Raw genomic sequence first — 12,359 nt, 5'->3', positions numbered from 1 at the left:
AACTACTGAGCCCATGCACCACAACCGCTGAAGCCTGTGCACCTAGAGCCCGTGCTCCACAAGAGAAGCCACGGCAATGAGAAGCCCGTGCACTGCAACGAAGAGTAGCCCCCAGTCGCCACAACTAGAGAAAGCCCACAGGCGGCAACAAAGACCCCCAACACAGCCAAAAATACATAAATTAAATAAATAAATTTTTTTTTAATGGAAAATTTTATTTTTAAAAAAGAAAAACTAACAATAAGGAGAGGTCCCTCCCTTGCCTCCAAAGCAGATAGCATTTCAATCTGTCAAAGCAAATTAAAAATGGACCTGCCAACGCTTGTGAAGATTTCTTGCAAGAAATTCTGAACCTGAATCTGATCAAGCCTGAGAATCTGGTGTTTAGCTCTAACAAATTTACAGAAAATACAGGGGTAAGAAAAAAAATGTGTCAATGACATCACAGAGATCACAGAGATGGATGAGTGAAACCCAGAGTGCCAGACATTCACCATGACAAATAACTTGGTTTCTTCAAACAAATAGATTGAAAAAGAAAAGAAAGAGGGAGAGAGAGAAAAAGTGAGCAAGGGAAAAGGAGGGAGGGAGGGAGAAATTAAAAGAGATGTAAGGTTTTTGCCACTTTGTCGTGTATGCCATATGCAATATTTTCTTAATTTTGAAAGAGAAAATAAATAGCAATAAAAGATAATGGATGGACCTCATCTGACTCTTGATTCAAACAAGAGCGTGACAACTTTAAAAAAAATATTGTGAGACAATCAAAGAAGTTTGAACACCAACTAGATATTAGAAGATATTAAAGAATTATTAATTTTGCATGTGATAATGGTATTGTTACGTACCTTAAAATTCATTTTATTTTAGAAACATATGGTACAGTGTTTGTGGATGAATGAAATGACTGACTTCTAAAATGTGTTTCAAAAGAATCCAGTGCAGACAGAGGAGAAAGTAGGTAGGAATATATATGAACCAAGATTAGTCTTGTAACGATCACTGTAATTTTTGGAGCTGGGTTTCTCTACATTTGGATGTGTTTGAAAGTTTCCATACTAACATGTTTTAGCTGACTTGCCAAGAAACGCAGTGTTTGAGGAAAGCTAGAGCAAAGACCAAAGAAAAAGAGCAATAGTCAGCTATGATGCAGAGACTGAGCATCGCCTCTGCGTTTCTGAAGAACTGTTTTCTGTGCGTCGGACTGGCACTCTCTTCTATGCCCAGTCACTCCTCTCCATGGTTTGTGTTTGGAGGTGTTCCAAATGGAGCTCTGTGGCACATTCTCAGCTATTTCTATCTCTAATTCCTTTGGTGAGATCTAAACCTCGTTAGGCTATCAAAATCATTTGGTCTTCTCTTTCCAACCGTATACATACGTTTTCAATAGATTGAGGCACTTGGGGGCAATCACAGAGATCTCCCCCTTTCTGCCTACATACTGACACTTCTCTTGCTGCCACATTCATTCAGGATGCCAGAGATCTAGGAAGAGACGATTCAAATCATCTCCTACAAGGAATTGGGCTCAGGTAATATACCTTGTTTGGCATGAAAGTGAAAACGGCATAATAGGATATGTTACTAACATGCTTATATCCCTGTTACGTTGAGCCCAACGGTCAGAGAACAGCATCTTAAAGAGATAAGAAAAAATGATACCCACTACCTCTTTCTTTTATCATCATCATCACCATCCAATATCTGCCCAAGCAGGGTCTAAACCAACTTCATGATGAAGCCTTATACTTAGATTATGCTATATATTTAAATTATAAATTAAGAAGGCTCAAGTCTTAAGAACACTCCCTTTGAGAGACAAAGTCACTGGATCCACAGTTATTAAAAGGTTTCTTATGTATAAAAACCTCTTTAAAAAGTAACACCATGCCTTGAAAATATTCTAAATAAAATGACAGAACAATTTTTACTGACTTCTTGATTATGGCATAGAGAGAGAACTTGAAAGCAGGAATGACTAAAGGAAGAGGAAGAGAGAACATCTTAGATGGAAAAGACAGAAAAACATCACAGAAAGAGGAGAGGCAGGTGTGGTAAAGACCAGACCCTCACAGTTTGGACTTCATTGTTCTGTGGCTTCATTTTGAATGTACCAACATCATATTTCCATGGGCAATAAAAATTGAAGCTATCATTGGTAACTTTTGAGGAAACAGGAAAAAAAGAGCTAGAATCATTTCAAGATAGATGCTTTTCCACCTGTTTTCCTTTAAAAACAGACCCTCTTATGGAAGCTTTTAAAATCAACTGGGTAAGTTATTCACAATGGCCAGAACCACCATTTCTTCCCAATACAAGGTCATGCAGCAGAACTCTAAGTGAGAAATCATTTCCTGATCTACTTTTCTCCAACACTCCATCTCAATCAACCACCCTGAAGATATATACTATGTATATAAAGCAATTTAGAAACGTTTGTGGAAACAACCCTTTAAATTTAAGAAAACCAAGTAAAAAGAAAAAAGGTGAAAATGCACCTACAAGCAGTAATCTGTTGAAAAGGCAATGAATTGGTGTCTCCGTAATTCACAGAACTCACAGTTTATGTTTTTGGATCTTATGAACTAAACTCCCTATTTGTGGTCACGTTATCACAGTTCTATTAGAGGCAAATGTCTTTGAATCTGAATGGTTTCAGGCATTTGTCTGAAGTAACTCACTCATGAGCAGGATTAAGGAAATGTACTTAATTTTCTCCAACCAAGAGCAAGCTTCCCTAGGGCACTAGAAGAGGGCTAATAAGAGGTTCATTTATTTCCACGCACCTGTGATTTTGTTCCTAAGTGGTGTGAACCACTATTGAGTTCAATATCAGGACTTCTCGTTTCCAAATTACTTAGCTCTCATTTCATCTAGAGGTGAATCAAGAAGGCATCCTCTGATGTTTATGATATTGCCTTCCATATAACACTTGGAGAGAAAACAGAGGTAATTATTTACCTAGCTGGGTGAGAAAGGTGAAAAAGTACCCTCTCGTTTTTTTTAATTAAAATACTTTGTGAGGCAATCCTAGGACAGCCATTTCTTTACTTCCTATATCACTCACATTTTTTCAGTTGCTGATAAGTGAATCATAATCCACAGTATCTCACATATTTTGGTGTGTAAGCAACGTAGACAAACACCTTTCTTGCTGCCCTTTTGAACACACACAAACATGGGTTGACTTTAATTGTTCGTAGTTCTGCAGTAACGAAACACTCAGTCAAAACTGCCTGATGTTGACCATCAATTCTAGGTCCACATGAAGACTGAATGAGGCAAGAATCTAGCCTGTTAATAATTGACAGATTTCCCAATTTCCCCTTGGAAAATCTGGAAGAAAATTAGGCAAACAGAGGAAGAAGGGGTCTTTCCCCACGACTGTCAACCACCATATGCAATGTGTTAATTTCTTGCTGTTCATTTTTTACTGTGATCTGGATCCAGACAAAGTGACTCTGCATTATCCTTGGTTATTAGAAGAGTCTAATTGCTTGGAGTTAATTACTTGGACCTAAGGATTTTGTCATTACATATCTATATCTTTATCTACAGATATCTTTATAACATAGGAGGAAGTTGAGTTCCCTTGCAAAGAGCATCTTTTCTGTTAGTTGGTTGGTTTTTTTGAGGTTGGGGGAGGTGCTCACCAGAGACACATACTGCCCCTTCGGATCTGGCTGGCAGGTGGTGGCTTCTGGGCTCCACACCCGGTGGCTTGGTGCTCACAGTTGGTTGATTGGCAGGGCTCGGAGCATCTTTGCATACAAGCAACTCCCTGCTTTAGAGCATCTCCTGTAGTTTTGTCCCATTAACCTGAGCACAACAGCTTGATGAATTTGGTTATAGAGGCACAGTTGGCAGCTTCTAATTAAATAATTATGCCTAAGCAGCTGCACGGAAGCTGTCATGCACCTTAGAAAGGCAGCAGCCAGTTTTATTGATCCTAAGACAGAGGAAGAGTTAACACTTAGCTCTGGTTGTTAGGTACAAAGGGCAAGTATATCATATGCAGTATATGTGCTGTGCAATATGAAGTTGCTATACGTTTGTGCTAGCCTGTCCATGGAGTGACGGAGAGCAAACTTTGGCAACCTCTCAGCAACCCAACAAAGAAGGAAGTGATTATATGATCAGAGAACAGAGTCTGTCGAGAGCAATCTAAAAAGGACATAGTGTTATATGGATGAGTCTTTGATGAACACAGAAATGTCACTGAGCTAGTAGGCAAAAACACTCAGGTTCTGGGCATCATTTAGATGAGCAAGTGATTAGAATCAAGTGTAGTCTTTTTGAGGGGCTATGGTTGGTAGGTTTTCTTTTATTTGACTGAAGCTTCTTAAGAGGCCGTTTTCAAATATTAGAAATTGGAGAACAAGGTAAATATCACACACCTAGATTTAAACTCTATGATGCATTTTTTCCCCCAAAGTTAGAAGATATTTATTCTACAGAATCACAGATAATGTCACATTCCTTTGTAGAAAGCGAAAAAGCTAAAGCCTTATCTCTATACTAGTGGAAAATTCACCAGAAGGAAGAAAGCAGAATCTGGCAACTAAGTTCCAACATAGAGGAAGGTACAGATTACAGACAAAGGCCAAAGGTAAGGATATTGGACCAAATAATGCTTGTTCCAACATATCAGAACGCCACTGAACTGCTGGCTGATTTCATTTTTCTACACAAGCTGTTCTTTCTATACAATCCATTTGTCTTCACTTCCCAAAACCAAATGTGTGATAACCCAGTAGAGAGCAACTCGGCTTCCCACAGGCCTTGTCACCAAGCTTCCCAGCACCATCTCCAAATGAATAAACACAACTGCAGGCAAAACCAGTCCAGGAAATTCAGTCGTATCTTTATGTAAAGACATTTAGATATTTTAATCCTCAAAATTTATGGATTTACCTTAAAATAAGAATGGAGAAAAACTGGAAACATATTTCTTATGGAATTCACTTCACCCAACTCCCAGACCTGTTGAAAATCAGCAGTTCATCAAGCACTAAACTTTACAGATTGATTGATTGTTCTCCTTCCAGAGATCAATGGCTTCTATTTAGAATAATGCCATTTCTTAAAATAAGGCATTCTGTACAGTCACTTAAACAAATGGACTGACCTCTAAAAACCTCTTACTTTAAAGGCACAATTTAAAGGTACAATTGTTTCCTTTCTTTTTTCCCTTCTAGTTTCCTTTTATGTCACCAATTCCATCACCTCAGCTATCTGAAGATGACTGCATGTGACTGACAATTCTCAAGGATTCATTCCTTTTGGATGACTCCTAAATGAAGCTCAATTAAGTCTGCACTGCAACTTATATCTCAGTACAGATTGCTAAGGAATCAAATCACAAATCTGTAAAGCCTAGAAAAGCAAATTTCAGGCTTGGGGTGGGGGGGGAAGCGGGTCTTTTGTCAGTCTATGCTGCCATCTAGCCAAGATCATGTCATTCGGTATAACATCTATTTGTGTTTTCAATGCCCCCATGAAAGCCAGTCTTCAGCAACCAGCTTAAGAGACCCCAAAGTTAGATAAAAGAATAGAGAGCAGCACTTCAGCCACTCTATCAACCTCCTGTGGACCAACAGCTAAGTTCTAATGTTCTTATGTTCACAATTCAATATCTGACAGAGACATACATGCCTGTTTTCATTCCACATATTACCTATACCAATATCATTTGCATCTTGTGATTTTTGAGGCCTTTAAATATTCTGTGCTTTGACTGGGAAAACAAACGTTGTCTTAGGTAAGACATGAAAGCTGACTATAACCTCTAATCTTCTAGCTGTACCTCAAGGGTTAAAAAAAAAAAAAAACCAAAATAGTATTCCTTAGACATAGACTGAACATGCAGACATAGATTTCTGTTAAGAGGATCCATACACATGAAAAAACAAAAAGAACCCGTGGTACTTACGATAGAAGACGTACTCAGTATAACTTGACCAGATCTTGTCATCTGTGTATTGGTTGACGAAAGATGCTGTCACTGAGGAGTTACAGGCCACCATGTGGAATCCACATTCTGACAACATATCAAAAGCCCTTTCCAGATGCCTGAATTTGAGATAAAATCTGGAGGTGTATCTTTCTGGGGCTCTGTCAGGGTCTCTGCTCTCATTCAAAGTTTCTCCAAAGACCTCCTTTGCCAAGGAAATCCTTCCACAAACCAAAATCCGGGGAACTCTCCGAAACTTGGCATCTGCCTGCCCCTCTCTGCCCATGGTGCAGGACCCCCTGTAACCCACAGTAATAAAACCCCACTTACGGTCAGCAGGGAGTAGCGAGGAAGGGGGGCATATTCTCGTGTCACTTCCTTGGGAGGCATCTTCAAAGTCACTATGGCAGAATTCATCTGGGCTTTGCTTGATTTCATCAGGGGTCAGGAGTTTGACCAAGTCTGGGAGCTGGAAGTACTCAGCTTCCCTTCTCAGTCTTCCCCTTTCTGGAAAGTGATCAGGCAGGACCACCTGCCTGTCCCTGAGATAGTCCAGAATATAACGGAACAAGAATCCATCTCTGTCAATGAAAAACCTTCCCTTGGAGTCCTTGGCTAGATCGTTAGCTGTGTCTCTCTTTGGGGAAAACATTTTCCACAGGAGGGAATGAGGGATGCTTATTAATGTGGAATGGCGAGTGAAATAAACTTGACCCCCAACATTCAGCTCCACGACCTCAGGGAAGGAGTTGGGAACAGCAGCCCCTTGTTCTCGAGGATAATAACGACTACAGTTTCCACTCAGAGCCATTGTCCCTTTCTTCTTCTTCTATTTTGATGTGAAGGTGCAGTTCAATGGAGTCAGAGCCTGATCCTTTGCACCAACTTGTAAGGGAGGAAGAGGATGCTAACTTGTTAAAAAACGGCCTTCTCTTACCCAGTTTTTCCCCAAGAAAGCAAAATGTCAAAGACTCCACAGGTGAAGTGATGCTGCAAAAGTAGTTTAAACCCTGGCAGGTGGTAAGCTATTACTTCATGGAATATAATCAACTCATCTGCATCCAATCTTCCCCCACGCTCAGTAGGCAAGGCAGGCCAGGTCCCCAGTTACTGAGAGGTCTGTGTGAAGGAAAAGAGAGAAAATTATTTCCTCAAACCGAGCATGAGTCAGAAAAAAAGAGACCACTGGAGAGAGAAGAGGGAAGGAGAGAAGCAGGAAGGGAGGGAGGGAGGGAGGGAGGGAGAGATTATTTTACATAAGCAGCCCTGGAACTACTGATTTCAGCCATTCTTAACTAAATCGTAGCTTCTCTCAAGCTATTTTGTGTCTACATATTTATCCATATTCCTCTGTCTCCAGCATTTAGTATTAAAAACATTTCTAATTGATTTCTGCATTAAAAAGGAATATGTAATTTTCAACTTCTAAAAGGGGATTTTTTTTTTTTTTCTGGCTGGACAGGAAAAGTAATAAGCCTCGGAACTTACCTTAGTGAGTGCTGGAAACAGTTCTTGTGCAGAAATACCCATTTGCAAAGCAGTCGGAATCCACAACCACACACAGAGTCTGGAGCTTGTCAAATCCCAAAGAGGTAAAGGACAGAGGTATCAATGAAAAGTGCCAGAGAGATGTGCTCTTAGAAAATAATCATATATATGTGTGTGTGTATATATATATATATATATATATATATATATACATATATATATAAAGATTTATATAAATGTATATTTGTGTATATGTATGTATATATTCACTTCCAATATCAAGTTAAAACAAGTCACAAAAAAGTTAAACCGTGAGGAGAGGTTGGATTGAAGAAGCAAAGCAGAGAAAAATATTCATCCAAAGCTTCTCCAGGAAAAAAAAAAAAAAAATCAAACCTTTGGAAAGAATCCTTAAAACAGAAGAGAGTTGCAAGAGGTACTGGGACTTAGAAGCTTTTCAGAAAGCCCAGAAGCAGAAAGAAAGACAGATGTGCCCTGCTGGGGTCCCAGGTAGCCACCCCACCTGCCGGCAAGGGCAAGCGGGCTCCCATGTTCCCAGACAAGTGGGAGCCGGCGGCCGCCGCAGCGCCGAAATGACGGCGGGGGGCTCGGGCTCGGGCTTCTCCGGCGGCGGAGCTGGGTGGTTCCACAGTTCCCAGTGCAGTTCGTATGCTGTTGTTTCAGCAGTGCAGGCAAGAAACCATCCAGGGAAATGACTATTACATCATCTTAAAGGAATATGGCTTGGAGAAAGCGGAGGCAGCTCCGAGTCACGTCCGCCTAGCTGACAGGTCGCCAGGACTGCGCGGGGACGCCGCGCTCCGGCCGTGGGCACGCGACTCCTGGGCGCTCCGGGCTCGGGGCGGGGACGCAGCGCTGCGCAGCCACTCCCCCCCTCCCCGTCCTGTCCGGAAGTCTGGAGTTTCCAAGGGCCTTTGCTTTGCCCTTTCCTCCTGTCTTCAGACCTCCACCGCCACCACCATCCCCCAGAAACAAGCCCCCAGCCCAGTGGTGAGACGAACACAGCGATTTTTCATTTAAAAAAATCAACAAACATGCCTGTCGCACATGCATTGAATTTCTGCGGAAGGGCAAATTGCCCCTCTAAAGCTTGTTTTTATAAAAAAAAAAAAAAAGAAAGGAAGAAAAGCACACCCAACAACCCCCCAATGTTCAAGCTACAAAGTAGTTCTTTTTCCAACCAAAGAGGATGAAACCATGTTCTCTCAGATGCCCTCACCTGTTTTTTCCCTTCTTCTCCATCCCTGTGCGACCCCACCACAGGAAATAAATAAATAAATACATACGTGCATAGGTACAGTCTCTCTGGAATTAATGATGCTCCTTCAAAAGAACCCACGAAGCACTGGTACCTTCAGAAAAGCCAGGGTTTATATCAGTAAGTCATGAGCTTAGCTTCCATGTAAATTGTTACCTGCAACGTTTTTTCTGGGCTGTTCCCTTACAGTGTCTCTTTGGATGTGCCCCGCCCCCTCCCATCTCATCCCAAGAGGACTCTGGTGGAAGACACGCCTGCAAAGAGACATTTTACTCCTGTCCCAGAGGGTTCCCTTAAGTGCATCATTAGAGTTTCAGGAAGGCATTTCCAGGGCAACCTAATCCACTAACAAAGTGCTTCCAGTTGATCCTGCCAGTCAATAATGGCCCAGCCAACAGCTTACAGTAAGTCAGCCATTTACCCTTTTAAACACCAACGTCTTAGGACTCACATTCCTAATGAGAATATAGTACTTCATCTATGAATAATATATGTGAGGCACACTTCACTCCAAACAATTGCTATTTTTAAAAAACGAAAGCCAAAAATGGAGAGGAAAGTATGAATTAGATAGATTTTATGGGATACACGTGTTTATTGCCAACTCTTGCCCCAAGAGTTACCTTGAAGATAGACTCATCGGTAGCATAAAATAATTTCTAATTTAACGCTCTTTTCTTTCACTAAGAACCGGATTACTGAATACATTCAGAGTGTTAGCTAACACTCCAACACCTGATTATATTTGACTTTGTTTCTTTAACGAATGTATTAACCTGTTCTGCCCTCAATCATTGGGATTTTAATGCTGGACCAATCAAGGATGTGTCTGTTATTTGATGCACTCATATCGCCATCTAGTGTTCTCAAACTATCAGTGCACATCTGTATCTGGCAACTTACCTGAGCCAAAAGTTAGATTTTTTTCCCTTTATTTTAAAGTTTTTATACTGGTTTGAGTATTTCCAGAAATGTTCTGTTCACCAAGATGACAAAGTAAACATTTACTTGCCATCTGGTTAAGGGAAAAATAAGTCTGAATCTATACCTATTAAGTACTGGTTTTTGTTGTAGTTAAGAGCAAATTATTTTGTTTGACAGAGTAGGCCAGTACGCCATGACAATAGCTTTGGAGATTAGATATTAAAATATTGGGGGGGCAGTCTGACAGGAAGTGAAGAATGAGAGGAAGAAAAATCATAGTCTTTTAAAGATAAAAGGAACTTGTGAAATGGAATCACCATCTCGTCTTAAAGATACGGAAACTGAGTACCAGAGAGGGAAAGCACTTCCACAGGGTCACACAGCTGTGGAGTAGCAGGGTAGGGGTTAGACCACTGCCTATTCAGAATGATCAATGTCCTGTTTTTAACCTTATGGATTCTAGAATAGGGATGGAGAGGTGGCAAGTAAAAAAAACAAGAAGAATTTCAAGATTATTACACATCTGAAAAAAAAAGAGCAAGTCATTTAAAAGAGCTTTTAGCATTAAGTTGAGTTGAAAGGCTAAAATATTTTTACCATTTAAAAGTAGAGTAATCTGAATTTCAAAAATGAGGAGCTCTGTTTATTTGTCTGGGTTCCATAGGGTAGGCTATTTTTGAGACAAGTCGTGTTTTTTTTGCGGTATGCGGGCCTCATTGTTGTGGCCTCTCCGTCGTGGAGCACAAGCTCCGGACGCGCAGGCTCAGCGGCCATTGCTCACGGGCCCAGACGCTCCGCGGCATGTGGGATCTTCCCGGACTGGGGCACGAACCCGTGTCCCCTGCATTGGCAGGCAGACTCTCAACCACTGCGCCACCAGGGAAGCCCGAGACAAGTCGTTTTTAATGTTTTTGGAGAATGGACTTCTTGGAGAATCTTAGGAAATCTAAGAAATGAATACACAAGCATAAAAGTTCACATTCAGTGTCGGGGCAGAGCTTCTCAGAAAGGTCTGAGTAAAGAGAGGAACCAGGGAGATCACGTGGCCAGGGACTCACATTCCCAGAAATCCTCAAATTTTGACTATGAACCTTCTTTTTGAAATCAGATTACACACACAGAGACACATTCTGAGGATTGAAAAAAATAAAACATAAAACATTCACCTGGCTTCCCTGGTGGCGCAGTGGTTGAGAATCCGCCTGCCGATGCAGGGGATACGGGTTCGTGCCCCGGTACGGGAAGATCCCACGTGCCGCGGAGCGGCTGGGCCCGTGAGCCATGGCCGCTGAGCCTGCGCGTCCGGAGCCTGTGCCCCGCAACGGGAGAGGCCACAACAGTGAGAGGCCCGCGTACCACAAAAAAAAAAAAAAAAAAAAAAACCATTCACCACATGACCTTAACCTTGTGACCACACCACCTGAAATGCACTCTGAATTAGTATTTCTTAATATTTTTTAATGAACACTGTAACTATCCGAGGCTTTACACACTTGTTTTGTGCTAAAAAAAAAAAGTTCATTTATTATAATAAACTGTTAAAAATAAACAACTGTTTTGCCAGCCCTCTTTAGGCATATTTACTTTTTTAATCTTCCTGGAGATTCAAGAAATTGAGAGGTTCTGGACTTCTCATCTTTTGAGAGGTCAGGGGTTTGGGTCAAGATTGGCCCTAAGCCTATTCATGTCGGGTTCTGTAGAGCACAGGTTAACATCTGATCCGTACTCTTTCTTATTCCTTTAGTCTCTGGGATACAAAGACTTGAGAAGTGGGCTTTGAGGAAACAAAGCAATACACCATATAGAGAGATTTACAGTTCTGGAGTAATCGAGTATGTCCCAGGGTGTCTCAGGAAGGCTGTCAGTAATCCTGCCTGTTTGGTGCCTGAACAAGAGGCAAGAAGCCAAGTCTACGCAGTTAGTGTGTTCCCATCTTTCGTGTCAGCAGATAACGCTGCTAGTGTGATTATTCCTTTCTGGCAGCTTTCCACTGAAACACTGTGGGATGCCACACTCAGCCCGAAGGCTGAACATCCAGCAACAGATTTCTCTTAAGGGAAGAGTGAGGAAGAATGTTCCATCCTGTTCCTTGTAATATTCAAGCCCACAGCACATGAAGACACACCATGGGTAATTTGTGGAATTGATAAAACGTGTCAGCTTCTGTTTCCTGTTCCCCACTTTCACACACCCCCAGAGCTGAATGTTGAAGAGTATATTCTCAAAAGGACAATTTTAATTTTGGAATAATGGGATCACTTCCCATATCCTCACCCCCTAACACATCCTTAAGTTTCCTCTCCCCTCAAGCACTGATAGCTTTTATGCTGACTGTCTTTGATATAGGGAGGGAATTGATCTCATAAACTTACTCATACTAAGATGCAGTGCACTCACTGTGTTACATGCTCCCAAGGACTCCTGAATTAGCACCATCATCTTAATAGCTACTGTTTATGGAGGGCCAGCCGTAGTCATTACCTCTCTCCCAGCTCTCCCTGACTGGTGGTGTAACAGCAGACAGGAGACTCAATGTCTCTGGGCCAGGGTAAAACGGAGAAAATGAGAAGACCTGCCTCCCAGGTGTGCTGGGCTGGTAAAATACTATGATCTGCATGTTGGACCCCTAGCACATTCCCTAGCTCTAGCTGAGTGCTTAATAAATAACAGCAGTATCCGTGATAGTGATTGAAGCAGCCATATTTTTTGTTAGAC

The 12,359-nt window shown here is 41.5% G+C and overlaps 1 protein-coding gene across 1 annotated transcript in view; it reads right to left on the bottom strand.

Moving 5' to 3' along the window:
* Positions 1–7,638, bottom strand: part of KCTD16 (potassium channel tetramerization domain containing 16) — a 285,519-nt gene extending 277,881 nt beyond the window's left edge. The window contains exons 1-2 of the mRNA XM_059060602.2: positions 7,442–7,638; positions 5,933–7,072 (exon numbers count right to left, since the gene is read on the bottom strand). Of these exons, the coding sequence (XP_058916585.1) occupies positions 5,933–6,764 (832 nt within the window). The 5' untranslated portion in view covers positions 6,765–7,072; positions 7,442–7,638. The remainder of the gene's footprint in view (positions 1–5,932; positions 7,073–7,441) is intronic.
* Positions 7,639–12,359: the final 4,721 nt, after the last annotated feature.

The sequence above is a fragment of the Kogia breviceps genome, chromosome 4 (assembly GCF_026419965.1).
Source record: "Kogia breviceps isolate mKogBre1 chromosome 4, mKogBre1 haplotype 1, whole genome shotgun sequence".
NCBI classification, from domain to species: Eukaryota; Metazoa; Chordata; class Mammalia; order Artiodactyla; family Physeteridae; genus Kogia; species Kogia breviceps.
This window is presented reverse-complemented; position numbering and strand designations above follow the sequence as displayed.